The 23084-nt window shown below is 39.3% G+C and overlaps 1 protein-coding gene across 7 annotated transcripts in view; it reads left to right on the forward strand.

Moving 5' to 3' along the window:
- Positions 1-23084, forward strand: part of heatr5a (HEAT repeat containing 5a) — a 129127-nt gene that overhangs the window by 97631 nt on the left and 8412 nt on the right. For all 7 annotated transcript variants that reach the window (XM_072568984.1, XM_072568983.1, XM_072568990.1 and 4 more), the window contains 7 exons: positions 2276-2455; positions 3588-3819; positions 6899-7144; positions 13983-14110; positions 16254-16401; positions 18288-18557; positions 19825-20049. In XM_072568984.1, coding sequence (XP_072425085.1) covers positions 2276-2455; positions 3588-3819; positions 6899-7144; positions 13983-14110; positions 16254-16401; positions 18288-18557; positions 19825-20049 — 1429 coding nt within the window. The remainder of the gene's footprint in view (positions 1-2275; positions 2456-3587; positions 3820-6898; positions 7145-13982; positions 14111-16253; positions 16402-18287; positions 18558-19824; positions 20050-23084) is intronic.

The raw sequence follows: 23084 nt of genomic DNA on the forward strand, positions 1-23084 counted from the left end.
TTCACGCCTTGAATGCTTGACTCCGCTCCCAATGTCCAAGAAAGGGGAACCCTATGCAGAGGCACTTATGCACTCCTGGCACCAATGTAGCCTTACTCGCTCAGTGCACCCCAAGGGGCGTCCTTGCCCCCCAGCATGCATTGGACCGTCGTTCCTTAGATGCTTGACTCTGGCCCCTGTGTCCAGGCAGCCCCCATGCAGGGGCACCTATGCACCCTGGCACTATTGCAGCCTTTCCCACTCACTGCACCCATGCACCCCAAGAGGTGCCCTTGCTCCCCCATGCATTGGACGTTCATACCCTGGATACCTGACTCTGCTCCCAGAGTCTGGGGGGATCCCATGCAGAGGCATCTATTCCCCCCCCCCCCGGCACTCATGCAGCCCTGCTTACTCAGTGTATCCATGCACCCCAAGGGGCGCCCTTCTCTTCCCCACGCATTGGATGCTTGTCTCCCTGAAAGCTGAATGCTGCTCCTGGTGTCCGGGGAAGGAGGACCCAATGCACAGGCACCGATGACTCCCCACGGCACCAATGCAGCCCTGCCCGAGCAACCCCCATGCAATCAGGCCGATGGCTTCTCCGATGCATGGGGGAGGGGAGGGGGCAACAATACAGCCCCGACTACCCCACCCAACGCACCCCAGTCTACAGGGCACACCCAGAGTGACTGAGGCTTGTTACATGCACAGGCCCCATACTCTGCGCGTGTAGGTGGGCGGGCAGGACACTATTTGATGCGGGGCATTGGTGGTGGTGGTGTTAAGAGACAATTGGTGTCCCCAGCACCAGTGCAACTTGGAGGGGGAGCACGGGGGTGACCAATCATGCAGTTTTTTTGGACAATGTGTAGGCACAATGCAGCTTCATGGAGGAGAGTGAGGAAGGCTTTTGGCACATTGGCCTTTATCAGTCACTACTGCATTTGAGTATAAAAGCTGGGATACTCTTTGGAGGGTCATGTGAACCTGTTGGGCTGAAAGGCCTATTTCCACACTGTAGGGCATCTATGATTCACTCTCTCCCTCTGCCCCTCTTCTCTCTCTCTCTCTCGCGCGCTCTCTCTCTCTGTGTTCAGGGATGTGTAGATTAGGTGCATTAGTCAGGGGTAAATATAGGATATGAGGAGAATGGATCTGGGTGGATTACTCTTCAGAGAGACCATGTGAACTGCTTATGCCAAATGGGCTGTTTCTGTACTAGAGATTCTGTGATGTAATCTTAGTCACCATACTTAACCCTCACTATGCCATAATAAAAATTACAGCTGAATATAATTCAGTTGCCAGTCCTGCAAGATAAACTGCATCTAGCAAAGGTTATCAGTTTTTTCTCAAAAATTACATTGAATTGTTTTGAACAATGTTGGCTACATTAGGTAATATTGGTAACAGTGGATCATTTGGTGAAGCCAGCATAGCTTCAGATCAGATCTAGAATCTGTGCAGAGTTTTAGGCAGCCGATACATTTGGCTACAGTTCTCCTTTGGTTAGGAATCAGTCAGCATTGCCTGCCCAGTTACCGTCCCTTTGAGCCTTACCATCAAACACTTAAATATTAAATGGACAGGATCAGGATAGTTCGTTGACAGTCTTTTTCTACAGCCATTTAAATGAGGATGTAATTGTTGTTCCTTGCTCAGGAATCTCTTTTGAGATAGAGAAAATATTAAGGGATAAAAAAAGTTGAGCTGAAGCTGAAAACGTAGCGATCATCTTTATTTTGTGACAGCTGGATAAACAGTCTTTACACTTATCAAATGAATTGTGATGACCTGGTGGGCTTTCATTTTGATGAGAATATAAAATATAATTTCTAATCTACTGTCTAATTTAATTCATTATGCAGGCCTAAATTTCCCAGGACTCCTATTTGGTGTCTACTTCTGTACTCTGATAACATGACCATATGTTCTGAATTCGGTTCACTTATAAACTAAGCCTTTTCTCTCTGAAGTAGTTTCCAGACCATGGAGCTGTTTAACTGACATCTCAATGCTCACTAAAAGTCAAGTCCTGCAGATGATAGAAATCTGAAATACAAACAAAGTGTTGAAAAATCCAATGTCACTTCTGAAGAACAGTTTCGAATGCAATTCTAAAGAGGCGTATTGGTCTCAAAACAATAATTCTGTGTCTTGCTCCACATATACTACTAGACCTGCTAAGTTTTTGTAGCACTTTGTTTGTATCTCAGTGCGAAATGTTTGGCATTTCCTGAGCCAGTGCAGTCACTGAGATCAAATTAAAAGTTTCTCTTAATTTCTGCCTTAGGTCTGCAGTGCTTGGATTGTAAGTGGAGTTGTAAGTGACCTGAATGATCTTCGAAGAGTACATCAGCTTCTGGCAACATCCCTGAATAAAGTACAAGCTGGGCAGGAAGCACAGAATCAACTGTACAATGAGAGTACCTCGACAATGGAGTCTCTAGCTGTACTGAAAGCTTGGGCAGAAGTATGTGACACATTATGCAAACTTCAAAATATAGTTCTGGTACACTTCATTCATTTTTGAAGGTGTCGCAATCTGACTCAATTCACCATGAAAACATAGTAGTTTGCCAATAAAATGGAGGAATGTGCACAATCAGATTCTAAAAACCTGATATTTGAAAAGTGATTTACTATGACTTTGGCAGCATCATTCTTCTTGATAAAGAATTCTGCAAAGTATTTATTTCATAACTTTAGCTAAATGTCCGTTTGCATTTGTAAGTAACCCTTTTTAATCCCTCATCTACCTCACTCCAGCCTTTACTACTCTTTTGCTTACATTTCCATAGAAAGCTCACTTTCATACTCTTTGTTAGTCTCTTCTCACACCTCTCTTTGGCATTCTTGCTTCCAGCTCCATTTCCTGTATGCGTTTTCTATAATCAATCTTGTTCTGACTTGATTTATCAACCTGACATTTGTCATATGCACTCTTAAAGTTTTTTTTATTTTCTATTTCTTACATCATGAAGCCCCAGCTTTGTTTACGTTTTTCCCTTTGTGTAACATTCTTCAACTTTAAGCAAGCCTTATTCTCCTCAAAGGCGGAGTTACTCTCCTCAAAGTTACTCTTTCACAGTACATGACTCAAATGTGCTTGATCTGGATCTGTTCTCAACAGACTGAAATTTGAGTCTCCAGCCTATCCCATTCCAATTAATTATTGTGCTTGAGATTTCTCTTTGTCCTTTTCTATAGCTTGTGTCACTGTGATGAGAGCTGATAACTACCAGTAAATATTCTCCAACTGACAATTGACCTACCTAATTTCCCAGAAGCAGATTCTTCCTCATCTGCTGGAAACAAGCTGATAGCGAAACTGCTTGAGAAGCTCTTCCCTCTTTCCATCTTTTACATTATTACTATCCCTGTTAGTATTTCCATAATTTTAAGCTCCTCACAACTATTGCATAGCTTTTGCATCTCTTTGTAATTTCCTGACAAATTTGTTCTTAATCTTTCGCACTAGTTGATGGCCTATACCCAATAGTGTAGTAATGCACCTGTCTTGTTTCTTCTAGCCAAATAGAATCTGTCTTTGAAAATTCTCGAGATTTGTATGTTTGATTAACGTTTTTAATGTTTGCTGCCAGGTTTATATCGTAACAATGGAAAGACAAAACGTGTGTGCACCAAAGCAGAAGCAGTTCTTGAAGGTTGAGAGGTCTGCTGATGGCTCGAAGGATGCAATTACTATTGCAGATGGACTTCTCAATTTAGTCCGGTTAGAATTAGGAACACTGAGTAAACTCTGGCTGGCTGCTCTACAGGACTATGCCCTTCTCACCTTGCCTCCAGAATATGCTAATCAGCTTCCAGCTGAAGGTCAGGTTATTGATTTTTTTTTTGTACAGATTGCTTAAATTCCATTTACACTTGAAATTTTACCTACAGTTTGCTTTTCTACTTAAGTATATCAATGTTGCTGAACTCTGACCTAAGTGAGTTCCAGAGACTTGAGATATTCAAGAGCAATTCTGAATGGCCAAAGCTAGCATGTGAACATTGATCCAATTTGTTTCTTTTTTGTTATAAATGCAATTTACTATAACACTTGTTTTATTTGCAAGAGGAAGTGATGGCTTTGCAGTGTTATCGCTGGATGGTTAATCCAGGAACCCAGTTAATTTTCTTGTGACACAGGTTCGAATCCTACCCTAGTAGACTTTGAATTCAATAAAAGTCTGGAATAAAGAGTCTATTGATGACCATGAATCCATTTTCAATTATCAGGAAAAACTCATCTGGCTCCCTAACGTCCTTTAGGTCGGGAAACTGCCATCCTTTCCCAGAATGGCTTACATGTGACTCCAGACCCACAGTAATGTGGTTGACCCGAAACTGCTCTCTGGGCAGTGAGAGATGGGCAATAAATGCTGGACCAGCCGGCAATGTCCACATGAGTGATTTTTTTTTTAAAAAAGTTAAAGTTATGTGGCATTGGAAACTCTCAAATCACAGCCCATCTCTGACAATGTAGAGTTTGATGTATTTTGAAAGGAGTGTTGAAAGCCACTCTGAATCTTGAACTAATAATAGATATATTTTGAGAAAGTAACTTCTTTTTTCCCCTCGTAACTACGTCAGCTGAAAGGATAGATGGGGGTTACTCACAAATGCTGTTCTGATGCTGGCTGCTCAGAAATGCAATGAAGTGATGATACTCCTTCCTTGTGAGTTCAGTGTTTTGCCAAAGCAGCATTAATAGGATCATGAAGTCAAGATGAGTGGAAGATGCTGGCAAATTGCCATGTGTTACCACTAAAGCACAAGAAATTTGTGTTTTGGGGAGCTGTGTCCCTGCAGCACCATCCTGTTTTAATTTTATTGGTAAAGCTTAGCATTGTAAAATATTACCATTCATAAAATTGAGAAGTACTCAAGCTAAAAAAAAAAATCCAGGCAGGAATACTTGTTCTGTTTACTGAGTTAAGATGTTTCAAGTCCACCTTGGCTCCTGGCTGTACCTTAACCATAATTTAGGGCTCCTCCAGATTTGCCCCTTTTTTAACATTTGCTTCTTGTTTGAAAGGGCTAGCTTGCAGCAGCTCTTTGACACCTATCCCTTTATGGGAGCCCCGATGTTGACTTTGAGTGCAATTCTGTAAAATGCAGCTCTTATCCAAATTCCACAGAGCACATTTTGGAAATGATTTTGTCCTTATTTTAAAAATATTTCAGGCGAACCTTAATGTCACTACTTCTGCTTAGAGTGGAATTTGCAGACTTCCCTGTCTGCAAGACTCAGTGTTGCACAAGGTGTTCAGATCTATGACATGAAGCTTGCTTACATTTGTAACAACAGTTTGAAGTTTCCTCTAATAGAAAAGCAAACTACTATATATACTAGGGATCTAAATCAAAATAGGAAATGCTAGAAATACTTTCGCAGCTCAGCATCTTTGGAGAGAGGAAACGGTTAATCTTTCAAGTTTGTGACATTTCATTGGGAGGATGGTCACACTCTTGAAATGTTAAACCACAGCTATGCTGAGTATGTCCAGCATTTTCTGTTCTAATTACTGACGTTTGCTCTAATGGATCAATGTGTCAAATGTTGCTAAGCCCATTAAAAAAAGCAAAAGGACTCATTCCAATTCTAATTTTCTGCACAGTTAGTTGATCTTGACTGAGTCAGCATGTTGGACAGTGCAAATGGCTTGGGCATGTTGGATTGAGGAGGTGGGGTTAGTTTTGATCTTCAGTTTTGCTTCATTTGCTTATTTCTTCACATTAATTTCTTTTGGAAATGTATTTCCTCCTGATGATGACAAGATCAGGCTTGTTTAATATTCCTTGTCAGTTAAATGCCAGGTTGACATTGTGATAGCTATGCTAATTAAGAGCCATCTGCTGAAGCAAGGAAAATGTTTTCATTATTTCTTTTTAAATTGTCAAATCCCAATGTTTAGTAACTAGATTGTGATACTATTGCAAAGTGCTTGGAGGATTGTTGAAATTTGTAAATATTAATGCTCTTCAGATTGTAATATCCATGGATGATTAAACGAACTTGCATGAGTTCTGCATCTAAAATAGTCTCTTTGCAAGGAATAAAATGTATGTATCACCTCTAGATGTCCAAGAGAAACAAATTGAGGCCTATTATCACCACCTGGGGCAAGGCTGATGTGAATTGGGTGCAGGGGTCAATTCAGTATTAGTGGAATAGTAAGCTTAGCAAGAAGCAACTAACATAAAGAGACAAAATTCTTGAGGGAGAAATATTACTGTCCCATTTAATATATTTGAATAAGGTGGATCAGGTTAACTTCCTCGACTATATGAATATTAAGGTTTTTTGTTACATTATTCATTTTATCTTAAGTGGCTGACTTTGATGTGCAAGTCAGTTTTGTCACTTGAATTCATTGCAAAAATGCCTCATTTTGTTTTCTGTCTGACATCAATAGAACATTTGTTTGAAGGTGAAATACTACAAATGTTAAAAATCTGAAATGAAAACAGAAAAAGAAGTCAAATCGGACACAAAATATTAACTCTGTTTCCCTCTCCAGAGATATTGCCAGACTTGCAAAGTTTGTCCAGCAGTTTCTGTTTTTGTTTGTTTAAGGTAATGGGTAATGAAGAATGTTATTAAAATGCCAGGGAATCCAAGTTGTCAGTCCTGACATACAATGTAAACTGGGATCTTGGTTTGATTGTCAGAATACCATGCCTTATATTGAATTCACCCATTGAGCCATCATCGGAAATAAGCTTTCTTTTTAGAAGCATTACTTTTGTTCTTACAATTTATCTGCAAGAACTTCATTTTTATTAGACAAATTAACATAATGTTTTTCAAGTTTTTCCTCAAACCAATAAGTTAATTTAAGGAAACTTAGTGTCATTAAACTTGTCATAAATGCTAATGCAGATGTGTTTCATCTTCTATGGCTAGGTGGTGCATTCTATTCATCAGAGACCATAGAAGCAGCAAGGCCACATTATTGTAATTCTTGGGCCCCTATTCTTCATGCCACAGCATTATGGCTGAACAGTACAGGTTTTATTGTAATTGACCCAGATGAAGGCTCTTCCCGTCTGTCCAGACCTGTAACACCAACGATGGGTCATGAATCCGCTTTGGCAAATGTAGTGAAGTCTCCAGAAGATGTCAACACGGATAGATTCCACCTCATTCTAGGTTAGTTATTTATTTAATGAAAGAATATTTTTATAGGTGAGATTAAAGGATATGTTTTATATGTGCGTGTATATTTAGAAGAAAACCTAGAGACACTGTAAATCTGAACAGAATTGTTTATCACAATATTGTTTGCTAAGGTTTACATGTTAATCTATCTTGAAGTAAATGTGAATATATTAGTTATACGGCTAGCTAAAACTAGCAAAGTACCTGAGATGATCTACATTTATATTTGATTGTACAACTTATCAAAGAAAAACCTGCAACAATGCACAAATGTGGAAACTAGCAGAAATCTAGACCTTGATGGGTTTAGACATTTGGTGTATTTGTAACATTAGCAGTAATAGCCTGTATTTAAGATACATATTTTTAACAGTTTGTTTTGTGCAGGTGTGAACTGAAAGAAAGAGGAGCTGAGAGAAATGTTTCATCGGAGATGGAGCTTTAAAGAGGGCTATAGGATTAGAGGAAAATGAAGGGGCGCAGGTTTTAAGGCAATATGTTAAGGGCAACAGGTTTTTATGGCTACACGAGCATTTACTAGCCATCCCAAAGAAACCTACTGATGGGCCACTGCCTTGAAACACTGCAGTTCCAGTAGTGTGGGAAGGGTGGTCCAAGATTTTCAAGCAATGACAGTTAAGGAACGTGATGTCGTTCATGATGTGGCTCAGAGGGCGACTTGCAAAAGGTTCTGTTTCCATGTGCTTCTGCCCTTTGGTTCTGAGAAAAAAGTCAGAAGTCATAGACTTTAAAGACACTGCCAAAAGTGCCTTGGTAAGATGTTGTGCTGCATCTGGTGCATAGGGTTGCAGCTTTGTCCTGAAAGGTGTTGAGCTTTTTGTGTAGTGATGGAATTGAATTCGTCCAGGCAATCAAAGAGAGTATTCCATCAGACGCCTGGCTTGTACCTTATAGATGGTTGACACACTTGGAGGAGTCAGCAGGAGAGTTATTCATCTCAAAGTCCCCAGTCTCTGGACTTTCTTTGTAGCTATAATATTGATTTTGCAGAACCAGTAGTTTTTGGTGAAAGGTAACACCCCCACCCCAGGATGTCAAGAGGAGATGTTGGATTCTCTCCTGCTGGATATGATACTTGTTTGGTGTGACAGTTGTTTCTTTCCACTTGTCAGCACTAGCCTGAACATCTCTATGTTGCTGCATATGAATGTGGACAACTTTCGTATCTGAGGAGTCATGGTCTGTGACAAATGTTGTGCACTCAACACTGAACATTTCCATTTCTGACATTTGGATGCAGGGAAGGTCACTGATGAAGCAGCAGAAGATGGTTGAGCATAGAAGGTTCTACCATGCAAAACTCATGTCGTGATGTCTCGAGAGTAATATAATTACCTGCAACAACCACAACTATCTTCCTTTGTGTTTGAACATAGAACAATACAGCGCAGAACAGGCCCTTTGGCCCTTGATGTTGCGCTGACCTGTGAACTATTCTCAGCTCATCCCCTACACTATCCCAAAATCATCCATGTGCTTATCTAAGGATTGTTTAAATCATCTTAATGTGGCTGAGTTGACTGCATTAGCAGGTAGTGTATTCCACGCCCTTACCACTCTCTGTGTAAAGAACCTGCTTCTGACATCTGTCCTAAATCTATTTCCCCGTAATTTGTAGTTATGCCCACTCGTACACGCTGAGGTCATCATCCTAAGAATGATAACTTAAAAGTGACTTCAACTATTTGGGAGATTTTCCCCTGATTTCTATTTACACAAGTTTTGCTGGGGAGCCTTGAAGGCCAAATTCAGACTAATGTGGCCTTGAAGTCAAGGATGTTCATTTTCACCTCATATCCTGGTGATGAGCAACAAATTGCATTCACAACATACAAATGACAAAGAATAATAATGAAGGGCTTTTGCCCGGAACGTCGATTTTCCTGCTCCTTAGATACTGCCTGACCTCCTGTGCTTTTCTAGCACCACTCTAATCCAGACTCAGGTTTCCAGCATCTGCAGTCCTCATTTTTACCTAAAGAATAACCGTGTCCACTAAGTGAGTCAAATCATCTTCATTTCATAATGGTGTTGTCATTGTTGAATCCTCCATCTACAATCTGAATTAAAACAGCTATGTAGATGCTGTGGCTGCAAGAACAGGGTAAAATGCTAAGCATTCTGCAATGAGTAACCTGGCTCCTGACTCTCAAAAGCCTTTATACCACCTACTTGACACTTGTCAAGATTCATATTAAATATCCTTCGTTGGCCATGATGAGTGCAACGCCAATAAAATTTAATAAGTTTGATATTCGATACACAGCAACCTGCTTTGTTGCCACCCCACATAACCATGCACATCTTCCACTAATGGTGCCATGTATGTTGTGTATGCCAGTCACAAGATGCACGGTGGGAAATCCCGAAGGCTTCCTCAACACTACCTTTCAAACTCAGAATCTGTGAAGGCTATAAGACCATAAGACACAGGAGCAGAAGTTAGGCCATTCAGCCCATTGAGTCGACCCCGCCATTCAAACATGGCTGATAAGTTTCCCATTCTCCCTGTTTTTCTCTGTAACCCTTGAACTCCTTGACAATCAAGAACATATCTATCTCAGTCTTAAATACACTTATTGACCTGGCCTTCACAGTCTTCTGTGGCAATGAATTCCATAGATTCACCACGCTGGCTGAACAGTTTTCTCCTTATCTGCATCCTGAAAGGTCTTTCCTTTGCTCTAAGGCTGTGCCCTCTGGTACTAGTCTCTCCTACCAATGGAAACATCTTCCCAACATCCACTGTGTCCAGGCTATTCAATATTTTGTAAGTTTTAACTAGACCCCATACCTCTATTCTTCCTATCAAAGTATATGACCTCACACTTTCCCATCTGCCACTCGTTTGCTCACTCTCCTAACCTGTCCAAATCCTTCTGCAGCCTCCCTGCCTCCTCAATGCTACCTATCCCTCTACCTATCTTTGTGTTGTCTGCAAACTTAGCCAGTTCCTTCATCTAGATTGACAATGTATAAAATGGAAGGTTGTGGTCCCAACACTGAGTCTTGCAGAACGCCATTTGTTACTAGCTGCCATCCTGAGAAGGACCCTTTTATCCCCACTCTCTGCTTTCTGCCAGACAGCCAAGCTTCTATCCATGCTAGCACCTTGCTTCGAACACCATGGGACCTTCCCTTACTCGGTAGCCTCCTCTGCAGCATATTGTCAAAGGCCTTCTTGAAGCCCAGATAGATAACATCCATTGGCTGTCCTTAGACTAGCATGCTCAATATTTCCTTAAAGAATAATAAAGATTGACTAATCGATCAGTCGTTTTCTTTTTTTTTTGCCTTACTACCTTTTTAAACAGGGGTGTCGTTAGTGATTTTCAGTCCTTTGGCTGACTCTAGTGATTCCTGAAAGATCACCATTAATGTCTCCACTATTTCTTCAGCTATCTCCCTTAGAATTCTGGGGTGTAGTCCATCGGGCCTTCCTTCAGGCCATTCAGTTTTTCTAGCATCACCTCCTTGGTGATGGCCATCATACTCAGTTCTGCCCCCTCACTCTTTTGAATTTTTGCAAAATGACTCGTGTCTTCCACTGTGAAGACTGACACAAAGTAATTATTCAGTTCCTCAGCCATTTCCTTGTTCCCCACTACTGTCTCTACAGCATCATTTTCTAGTGGTCCAATGTCTACTTTTGCCTCTCTTTTGCCCTTTATATATCTGAAGAAACTATTACAGTCTTTCTTTATATTACTGGCCAGCTTATTCTCATATTTAATGTTCTCTCTCCTTATTTCCTTATTTGTTGCTCTCTGTTGGTCTTTGTAAGCTTCCCGATCCTCTGGTTATCCACTGCCCTTCACCACATTATATGCTTTCTCTTTTGCTTTTATACTATCCTTGACTTCCCTAGTTGGCCATGGTTGCCTCATCCTCTCTGTACCATGCTGCTTTTTCTTCGGGATGAATCTCTGCTGTGTCTCCTGAATTACTCCCAGAAACCCCTGCCATTGCTGTTCCCCTGTCTTTCCTGCGAGGCTGCTCTCCCAGTCAATTCTCTCCAGCTCCTCCCTCATGCCTCTGTAGTTGAGGTCTGAGGATTGGGAGCAGTTTAAAATTCAGCAAAGAAGGACCAAGGGATTGATTAAGAATGGGTAAATACTGTACAAGAGTAAGCTTGCGAGGAACATAAAGACAGACACTAAGAGTTTCTATAGGTACATGAAGACCAAGAGATTAGTGAAGGCAAATGGAGATCCCCCATAGACACAAATGGGGGAATGTATAAAAGAGGGCAAAGAAATGGCTGAGCAATTGAATACATATTTTGACTCTGGCTTCACAAAAAAGGACACAAATCAGATACCAGAAGTGTTGGCGAATGCAAGATTTAGTGAGAGGGGATAACTGAGGGAAATCAATATTAGTCGAGGAATGGTGCTGGGAAAATCGAGTGGATTGAGGTGGATAAATCCCCAAAGTCTGATATACTCCATGTATGTAAGGAAGTGGATGCATTGATAGTCATCTTCCAGGATTCTATGGACTCCGGAAGAATAGAAAACTGGTTTGCAGAGAGGAAGCAAAGATTAGGAAATAATGGGTCCTTTTCAAATTGGTAGGCAGTACCAAGTGCGGTGCCACAGGGATTGGTGCTAAGACCCCAGCTATTCACTAACATATATTAATTATTTGGATGGGGGACCAAAATATAACATCTCAAAAGTTTGCAGATGATACCAAGTTGGGTGAGAGGGCGAGCTGTGATGATGCAGAGATGCTTCAGCATGATCTGGACAGTTTAGGTGGAGTGGGTAAATCAATGGCACATGCAGTATAATTTGGATAAATGTGAGGTTATTCATTTTGGAAGCAAAAACGAAGGCAGATTACTACCTGAAAGGCTGTAAACTGGGAGAGAGGAGTGTGCAGCGGGACCTGGGTGTTCTTGTGCACCAGTTGCTGAAGGTAGGCATGCAGGGACAGCAGGAGGTAAAAGAGGGAAAATGGTATGTTGACCATCATTGCAAGAGGTTTCAACCAGGAGAAGGCTACGCTTCTCACTAAGCCCTATAAGACCGATGCAGCAAGATTGTTGCTGCGTTCCACAAGCACCCTTGCGGTTAGTGCCCTCTATTGCCTGCTGGGTGGCAGAGCCTGGCAGGATATTAACCGGTTATGTGAGGTCTGGGAGCAAGAGTCAGGAGTGGAGATCTCTTCTGAAACATGGGAGAACATGTGGGAGAATACTCCAAAGATCTCAATCTGTAATAGGATATGTGCTCCGCAATTAAAAGTTCTGCACAGGGCTCACCTGGCACCAGACAGTCTGACGAAGTTTTAAAAAGAGGCATCTTCAGTGTGGCCCAAATGTAAAATAAGTATAGGTACTCTTGCCCATTGCTTCTGGACATGGCACAGACTCCGTGTTTATTGGAGCACTGTGGCGGGAGAGATAGGGAGGGTATTGAGGACTGAAGTCAAAGTAGACCCGATATCTCTCCTCTTAGGTTTACCGAATTTACCATCTTTAGACAGGCATGGGAAGAAACTATTTAATATCTTGCATACTGTGCATGGAAGAATACTCTGATGAATTGGGTGTCTGAGAACCCACTGGACTTGCTGGGATGGTAGAAATTAATTATGGAGCACATTCCCTTGGACTGTTTTAAAAATATGGTGCACCATACAACAAACCATTTTTATAAGACATGGCAGCCCTACATGAGTTATTTGGATATAGATTTTGTCAATTATCTTAATTAGGGCGTTTGTTTAACCAGGATGGTTAGATTTGTCAAGTCCTGGGCCCTGGAGGGGGTCTCCTGAGTTAATACAGGTATATATACAATGCTCCTGTTCCTTTGTTTGGGAACTTTGTGCCGAGCATAACTGTTCTGTATTTTGTGGGGTTTTTTTTTGGTGTTGCTTTGCACAATAGTGTTAGGATTTGTTTTGTATTATAGGGTAGGTTAGTAGACAGTAGTTGTATTGTAATTTGTGTTTTTTTCTTTTTATTACACTGATATTTGTTATTGATTGTATATTTCAATAATTTTATATGTTTGTAAAGTTAAAAAAAATTTGCTAATAAATATAGTCACAAAAAAAAACATAAGGGCTGCAGTGCTGACACTCTGCATTCTTCTAGCAGAAACCATTTTAAATGAAGTGGATGAAATCTGGCAGACTTTACTCTTTAAAGAAATGAGTTGAGATCCAGCGCCGTGTTTCCTAAGGCCAGTTAATTCAATTAAAAACTGAGATCTTTCTGGCTACTGCTCCTCAATTTTCCTGTACTTAAACCTGCTGAGTTATGGTGTTTTGTAAGCTTATTTTAAATTCATTTGTCACTCCTCTGGGCAATTCACTGAATTTATCAAATGCTGGGCATTTTTGTATACTCGATGTCCAGCGGAGGGCAAGAGGGGATCAAATAGATGAAATATTCATGCTGCTCCAGATTTGTCACTTGTTGTAAAAAATATATGTTCAACTCAGAGCCCATGGTCCTATTTTCTGAATTAATTTAGGAAAGTTGCACAAAATAACTCCATATTGTTGCTGACGAGGGATTAAAAAGAGCAGGAGTAATGGAGCGGCAGAAGTTCAGTTATTCATTTCATGACATCTGGGGTCATCTGGTAATAAAGCTAGGAAAGATGTAATTGAGGTAATCTTGTATGCTGAGTATGTCTGTCTATTTTGTTCCCAATAATTATAGAACTAGTGACTGATTTGGTTTCAAATGAACAAATTTGGTTTATTTAATCATACTGATGCAACAGGCTATGTTAGGTTAATGAGTTGAGAAATATATTATGTGTTGTTGTACTTTTTTTAATTACAGGAATCAGTGTAGAGTTTTTGTGTTCACTACGACCAGATGTACCAATGGAAAGCATTATAGCCTGTTTAAATGCTTTGAAGTCACTTCTGGATGTTGTTTGGCCACGTTATAAAGTAGGAAGCGATCAGGTACTACATGGAACTAAATTCCATCAAATCTTTGTTTATTTCTGTATTACCGTCTTTTTTCCAAAGGGAATGAAACTTACTTTTTTGAGTTTATTCACCATTTTCCATTTAAATAAACATGCTTTCATCTCCCTTCAATGATGGTGAAAGAATCCCGGGTTCAAATCCTGCCATAAACTAACTGACTGACTGAATTTGGATTTCAATACTTAATTTGAACATCCTAGCCTAGAAAGGGGAATAATTACTTTGTACTCTCAATTGTTTTTCACTTATTCCTGTTGAAAAAACAAAAATATGAATATTTGAAAGAGTTGATTTTAACTCAATAATAGATCACTAAAATAAACAATCCACTAACCTGTTTTTTTCCCAAGCATGGAAATGAAAGTTGGGCAATGTACTGGGTGATTAATACAAACACATTTGGGAAATCTTGAAGCAGGAGTGAAAGTTTGAAAATTGATGGTTAAGGCAGTGCTTTCAGTTTTGTATGAATAAACACACATGCAGTGACCAATAGGTATACTGTGTGAAATACCACTGAGTAAAATTGAAAATCTACTTTTAAGTGACTAATGTTTCATTGGATTGTTCAAACAAATTGGAAAAATAGTGTTTTCCCACTATTCTGTATTGTATCCTGTCTGACTTACCTGGACTATTATGGCTTTAATCAGATTGTATAAGTGCTTTCTTACTGCTTTTGAAATTGCATTGAATATTTTCTCCCTTTGCATATTTACAAGTAACAATCTTAATGCATTTAAATTATGTTTTGTTACCCTTGTCATTACTTGTTTTTCCTGTTTTACAGCAGACAAGTTGCAAAGCAAAGAAATCTGATTCAGTCTTTGAGCTAAAACATTAGTTAAAACTGACAGATAATATATTGGTTCCAGACATGATTTTAATCTTTTCTCCTCTCTCTCTCTCTCTCTCTCACTACTTTTTTTTCTCAACTCAATGCCAGAACCTGTCCCACATGATTGTCTTTGCACATGAGAATTTCCAATGAATGTTTATCATGCGACTAACATCAGTGAACCAAATTCTTTTCTTGCCATTATCCACAAGTTCACTTAAAACTAAGGCAACTGGGTAGTGATCACGAATAAGAGCCGTGAAGGAGGTATCTGTCCCAATCTTTTGAAGTGGAGGTCAACTAGTCTGCATGTACATGTGCAGATTGACTTAGATCTGAGAGCTCTCCAAACTGGTTAAATAGCATTCCTTATGATGCAGTTACTTACGGTTTGGAACAAGTTGGAGTTTATACGCAACCCAAACTTTACATATACTAAAACCTCTTGTCTATATTCTCCATAGCAGTTTAGGCTCACTCTGAAACTTCATTTTCTTGACCCAGCTATTTTCCTGTTTTTCTTTTGATGAAATTTATATTGATCTAGAATCATGATGCACGGAAGAACGTGTTTATGATTTGTATTTTGGCCGACTGAAATTCATTTTTACCACCATTCAGTTGAATTAATCATTTTGTATGTACTAAGTCTTATAGACTACAAAAATACTGGTTTCAATATTTTGATTAGTGCTTAATTAATGGACCTAAATTGGGATAGTGCTGGTTTCATGTGATTTGATTTGGTGAATAAGACTGCAGAGTGTACGGGCTTCTCAATAAACGTTAAATTAGCTTCTCTGATTTGTTCCTGGTTGAAGTGCACTTTTGCTAGCATCTATTCATAACTGGATCAGAATGAACTGTGACCGAGTTTTGAGAAGATTTGTAGCTCAGGTTGGGGTTCTGGATGTAGGCTTGCTCAGAGCTGGAAGGTTCATTTTCAGACATTTCTTCACCATACTAGGTAACATGTTCAGTGAGCCTCAAACAAAGCACAGCTGGTGATTCATGTTTTCTATTTACATGTATGGGTTTCTTTGGGTTGGTGATGTCATTTCCTGTTTTTTTTTCCCTCAGGGGCTGGTTAATGGGGTCCAAGTGAATGTATTTGTTGATAGAGTTCCGGTTGGAATGCCATGCTTCTAGGAATTCTCACGTGTGTCTCTGTTTGGCCCTCAATACAATGAGAAAACTTGAGGGCCAGCTGATTATTTATTGTCCATATGTGTATTTCTTTAACTGACATTGATATGAATTCAATTTTCTTCTTGGCAGGAGCTTGGGGTGGAATTACTGAATGTTCTGCATCGATTAATATTGACACGCGAGTCCCCATTCATCCAGCTGGCTGTAATTGATGTTGTCGAAAGAATCATCCGTGCAGCTCAGGAACATGTGAAAGAAAAACGGAGAAGTGCAGAAGGTGAGTGTTAATAGAATGCATTAATTGGCAAAGAAGTTTGTAAACTTAGCAAACCCTTTGCACCAAAACTGTTCAGTATAGCAATACCTTGGTATGAGAATATTTAATAATTGGTTACACTTATATTTTATACTATTGCAAAGTGCAAAAATTGAACTGCACATCTGTGCCCTTTGTTTTGCACATGATTTATTAATTTGATTAAGCATTTGAAATAATGAATGGGACCAAAATCATCATCATAGAGTAAAAGAGGTAAAAGTTGATGGAAACAACATTATGGTATTTTGAGTTAATAGATCTCTTAGTTGAAATTTAAGTTTTACTTTGATACACAATTGCAGAAAATGGCATACTTCAAGCACCAGTTTCAGTGTCCAAATATAAATATGCTACCAATTATTAAATATTCTCAAACCAACTAAATACAGGGAAACCTGGGATCACTAGAGCACTTTGCAGTGATCTGTTTGAAAGACATATGGCTTCCTGTTCTCTTTTCCCACCCCCTTTTTTCCTTTTTGGTTGCCATGAGAATACTTAGTAATTAGTTGAGTACTTATTAGTCGAGAATATTTTGCTTGGATTTAGAACAAGCAATGTTTCCGTGTAAGTGACAACTTGTACAGTTAATTTCCCATGGACGAATATATTGTCACAGTACCAATCCATTTTGAATATTCCCACTTCATATTATGATTTCAGCCTTCCAAGTTTCAAAATGATGGGCTGTGCCATGAAGATCAACTCTGTATTACTTTGGCATTGAAAACTACCACATTTTGGGGTCAAAAGCTAAAATTAGCTAGCATTACCATTTCTGAGCCCAAGTAATCAAACTTGAAAATATATTTACATAGATTTGATGGTTGTTTGGGAATGGACAAGAGCAGAGGACAGAAAGTCTGATTTTCGAGGCACAGTGTTTAATGTTTAACCAATTCAGTGTGCTTCATACTTATTTAGACTGGGGGATTGAGTAGTTTTTCTTTAGCAGTCGGTAATCTGCTATTTTTTGATAAGTTGCTTTAAAATATTAATCGATAAAGTAATTCATGATACCACTAAACTTGCTATGAAACTCTCTGAAGTTTGTCCTCATGCAAGGCTTCATTTTTGTTTTTCTTATGTTCTGCCATTAACCAATGTCCAGTGACAAATCTGTGAAAACATGCTTAGCTGATCAGACACAGGCATATTTTGCAACATCAAATGACTTCACTGATGTTCTCACACAGTACAAATACCTAGTAATGTTGCAAGGCCTCATGACCTATCCAGACATCCATATTTGCAAGCCTGACAAAGGTTCTATAATAGTCATCCTGAACAAGCATGGCTATATTGGAAAAAAAATGCATATTGTGCTTCATGCCAGGTCCAAATTCATATCTGCCATTGTATGTGATTGCATAACTCTGCTTAAAAGTAAATTGTAAGTAATTTGTTATGACTTGTAAACGAGAAACAAACTGCCATTAGGCATGTATAATAGGATGTGTCCTCATGGTCACTGCCTCCTAGCTACCCAAAATACACACAAGTGACTTATCTTATCAATGACTGTTCGACATGCAGGCATATATATCAATTATAGTGTCCCTAGTATATTGTCGTCATGTTCAGCAAACATGGCATAAATCATGAATTGAGCCTTGAACGTCTTGATCTGAATGTGCAGGATAGAATGCTACTAATTTATTGCTCATTTGGAGAGCCGAATAGAGAAATACTGAGCTGAATGAAGACCTCCTGTACTGTAACAATTATTGTGATTCTGCAAATTCCTTAGATTGTTTATCTATTGAGCTATCAAGTTTTATGTAAAAATAACAACAAAATGTGTTTCAGTATTAATTTCATGTATAATTAATACTTTTATTCAGTTGATGATGGTGCTGCTGAAAAGGAAACCCTACCAGAATTTGGAGAAGGCAGTGACACTGGTGGACTGGTACCAGGGAAATCCCTTGTTTTTGCAACACTAGAATTGTCCCTCTCTATCCTTGTTCGTCAGCTTCCACAATTAAACCCTAAACTTGTGGGTATTCATATGAGCAATGGAAAGCCTCAGCGATTGTCCAAGGATGGTGTTAAGTTAGTAGCAGCTGCCCTGGGAATTCTCTCTGAACTTGTTTCAGTGTGCTCTCCTACAGGTACGTTGTGCTTGTTTACAACACTAATTTTGTTTTCAAAATGTTGATTTTGGAAAATCTATATATTATATCAATGTCTACATTTGGCATCTTTTACCAATTTACATCTGTCAATTAGCAAAACTCAACTGGGGATAAGATGCGGTACTGCAATGAGCCTCAACGTGCACAGTGTTGATGACTAAAATCATCTTAAGACTGATTTTTGATTATCAGCTGGCTCCGACTAGAAATGATTTTTAAAAAATCAAGTTCAGCTGTGGTGATGCTGAATAGCCTACCAGCACTTGGATATGACATAATCAAATGAAGTAAAATAAAAATTGCAGTATTTACACATAAAATTTTCATCCTTGTTTTCAATCCCTCCATGGCCTTGCTCCTCCAAACTCTAATCTCCTGCAATCCCCAACTTCAGATCTGGATTCAATTAATTATAGTCTTGAGTATTGTTGGTTTTAAATGTTCCACCTTTAATGCCTTTCGCTTCAAAGCCCTATGAAGTGGAAATTCCCTCTGAAACCTCTCTGCCTCTCCATCTCTTTTTCCATTCAGACGATTCTTGAAACCTGCTTCTTGGACAAAACTTTATCAACTTTCTAATATTTCCTCATGTGATTTGATGTCACTTTTTGCTTCATAATACTCATTTGTTATTTTATGTTAAAGACACCGTACAAAACATGTTTCTTTACTCATTCCTCACTCTTCAGATGCAGATATGTGATGATTATTCCCAGCATTTTGAACTGAATGAGTTTTATTGTCACATATACTCAAGTGCATACAGTGAAAAGCTTACAGTTGCCACATTACAGCGCATCTTGTGTACAAAAGTACCCAGGTACAGATACTGAAGAGCAAAATCTTAGGAAACAAAAAAATTAGGAAAGTAAATAAATAGTCTATCATGTGCTTGTGAAACCTTGCTGTCTCTTAATTTTCTGCCATGAGAACATGAAAGATTCTTAATAAATCAAAGTTTTTTTTTTCTGAATTGATGGGTAGTAGATTAGTTCCATGATGTTACCAATTAATTAAAGAATGTATCCAGGTTACACTCATGTGCAAGCATGCAGCCAGATTCAGAATATTTGTTCAGAACCTGGGGCAGTCTCCACCATTTGTTCTTTGAGCCAAAGAAGAACTTTGAAGAAATGGTTTTCAAAAATATACAATCAATTCTTTTAAAGGTTTAACAGAAACTTAATTTTGTACACATTTTTCAGTTTATTGGACATGCTCCAATTATTTTGATTTGTTACAGGGAGCATTTCTGTTCTTCCCACCATCCTTTACCTTATCACTGGAGTCATTAAAGAAACTGCAATCAAGACACTTGATGGTTGTACATCTTTAACAGTTGGTGCAGCGCTGCAGGCATTAAAGGCTGTTGTCTCCTCTCCTATGGCTCAAGCAGAGAAGAGCCATGTTGCATGGACCAGGCTTCTCCGCAGTGCTCTTGCAACGATTTTAGAATTTTGGAATCCAGGTAGCAGGATTTTTTTGTTAAACTCTAAACAATTAACAATGTATTTTCTTCCAAGAATGTTTCAACTTGTTAAGAGAAAAAGCAGTTTCTCATCATTAACCACAAGAACTTGTTATGTATATGATGTCCTTAATATATAACAATGTCTTGCAGGATTGTAAGATCTTGTATTTGTATAGCAGCCTAAACATTGTTCTTGTGCAGCACCTTCACACATTTAACATTGTCAAACAAAGTTTGATACAGAGCCATATCAGGAACTTCAGAGGCATGTGACCTTAAGTTTGTAACAAAGTTGGGTTTAAAGAGTGCTTAAAGGAGTCAAGAGAGATATGGAGAGTTGGCAGTTTAGAAAGTTAACTCCAGACCTTTAGTCCACAGTAGCTGATCAGTAGTGGAACAATAAATATGAAGAATGTTCAGGAGGTCAGAGTTAGATAAGCTTACTTATCTTGGAGGGTCTGTGCAGCTGAATCATAAAAGGAAGATTAATCCCAAAAACACAATAAGGACTTTTGCAGGGAGTTTGTGAAACATTTTGGATTTTTAGCCAATGAGTCCAATTTTTTTTAAAATGAAGCTTTCAGTTAACTAGATTCATACTTGTATCTTAATTTTAGTGTTGAAAATTTATTTGCTCAGGTTTGCTTCGTAGACTTACAATAGCTATTCCTATTTGTAACTTCCTTTCCATTTGATGCTTTTGATGGGTATCTGCTTTGTATCTCTGATAAATGCACCAAATTTTATTATAGGAAAAGATAAATTGTTTACATTTTGTACAAATCTCTGCTTTTAGAAAAGCATGTTAAAATAACATAGATGGCTAGATAAACATCAGGGTAATGCAGAGGCCCCAGTGCAGCTGTTTGAGAATTTCCCAGAAAGTTAGAACTTCTGATGGTCCATTACACAGTATCTGGAATCTCCAGAAAAAAAGTTAGACTGAGAGACTGTAGTTGGTTCTGACACTTTTAATGGAAAAGTTTGCAGAATTAAAACTTACTGCTAACTACTGGCCAAGAACAAAACTTACACCACAGGACTGCAGATGCTGGAGATCGGAATCAAAAAGTGAGGTACTAGAACAGTACAGCCAGTCAGGCAGCATAAGACCTATGAGTGGAAGAAAGGCCATTTGGCTCATCGAGTCCATTCCGCCATTCAATCATGACTGATAAGCATTTCAACTCCACTTACCCTCACTCTTCCCGTAGTCCTTAATTCCTTGCGAGATCACGAATTTAAATGTCTTCAAGGCAGAGATTGATAACGACTCGGCCTCCACTGCACTCCGTAACAATGAATTCCACAGACCCACCACTCTTTTTGGCTGAAGAAATGTCTCCTCATTTCTGTTCTAACTTGACTCCCTCTAATTCGAGGGGGTGTGCCCACCAGTCCTAGTCTCCCTGCCAACAGAAAAAAATTCCCAGCGTCCACCCTTTTCTAAGCCATGCATTATTTTGTAAGTTTCTATTACATCTCCCCTCAATTTTCTAAACACTAATGAATACAGTTCCAGATCCTCAGCCATTCATCATATTAGGCCTACCATTCCAGGGATCATCCGTGTGAATCTCTGCTGGACATGTGCCAGTGTGTCCTTCCTGAGGTGTGGGGCCCAGAATTGGACACAGTATTCCAAATAGGGTCTAACTAGAGTTTTATAAAGTCTCAGAAGTACATCACTGCTTTTATATTCTAACTCTCTTGAGATAAATGACAACATTGCATTTACTTTCTTAACCACGGACTCAACCTGTAAGCAAACCTTTAGAGAATCCTGGACTAGCACTGCCAGATCCCTTTGTATTTTGGCTTTATGAATTTTCTCACCGTTTAGAAAATAGTCCATTTCTGTATTCTTTTTTCCAAAGTGCAAGACCTCTCACTTGCTCATGTTGAATTTCATCAGCCATTTCCTGGACCACTCTCCTAAACTGTCAAAATCTTTCTGTAGCCTCCCCACTTCCTCAGAACTACCTGCCTATTCTGCCTAACTTCGTATCATTGGCAAACTTTGCAAGAATGCCCCCAATCCCTTCATCCAGATCACTAATATTTTAAAGTGAACAGCTGCGGCCCCAACACTGAACCCTGCAGGACACCACTTGTCAATGGCTGCCTTTCCAAAAGAGAACTTTTTATCCCAACTCTCTGCCTTCTGTCAGACAGCCAATCCTCAATCCATGCCAGTAGCTCACCTCAAACACCAGGGGCCCTCCCCTTACTCAGCAGCACCTTATTAAAGGCCTTTTGGAAGTCTAGATAGACAACATCCACTGGGTTTCTGTGGTCTAACCTACTTGTTACCTCTTCAAAGAATTCAGGCACGACCTCCCCTTACTAAATCCATGCTGACTTGTTTTAATACAACCCTGCATTTCCAAGAATTTAGAAATCTCATCCTTAACAATGGATTCTAGAATTTTACCTATAACCGAGGTTAGACTAATTGGCTTATAATTTTCCAACTTTTGTCTTGATCCTTTTTTGAACAAGGGGGTTACAATGGTGATTTTCCAATCATCTGGGACTTTCCCTGACTCCAGTGACTTTTGAAATATCACAACCAATGCCTCTGCTATTTCCTCAGCCACCTCCCTCAGAACTCTACGATGTAGCCCAACTGGGGCCAGGAGATTTATCAATTTTTAGACCTTTGAGCTTTTCTAGCACTTTCTTTTTTGTAATGGTTACCATACTCAACTCTTCCCCCCTGACTCTCCTTAATTGTTTGGATATGATTCATGTCTTCCATTGTGAAGACTGACACAAAGTAATTGTTAAGTTCTTCAACTATTTCCTTATCTCCCATCACTAGACTTCCTGCATCAATTTGGAGTGGCTGAATTTCTACTTTTGCCTCTCGTTCGTTTCTTATGTGATGAAAAAACTTTTACTATCATTTCTAATATTACTGGCCTGCTTACCTTCATATTTGATCCTCTCCTTCCTTATTTCTCTCTTTTGTTATCCTCTGTTTGTTTTTTGTAGTCTTCCCAATCTTCTGATTTCCCAGTGCTCTGGGC

Source organism: Chiloscyllium punctatum, chromosome 4 (assembly GCF_047496795.1).
Source record: "Chiloscyllium punctatum isolate Juve2018m chromosome 4, sChiPun1.3, whole genome shotgun sequence".
NCBI classification, from domain to species: Eukaryota; Metazoa; Chordata; class Chondrichthyes; order Orectolobiformes; family Hemiscylliidae; genus Chiloscyllium; species Chiloscyllium punctatum.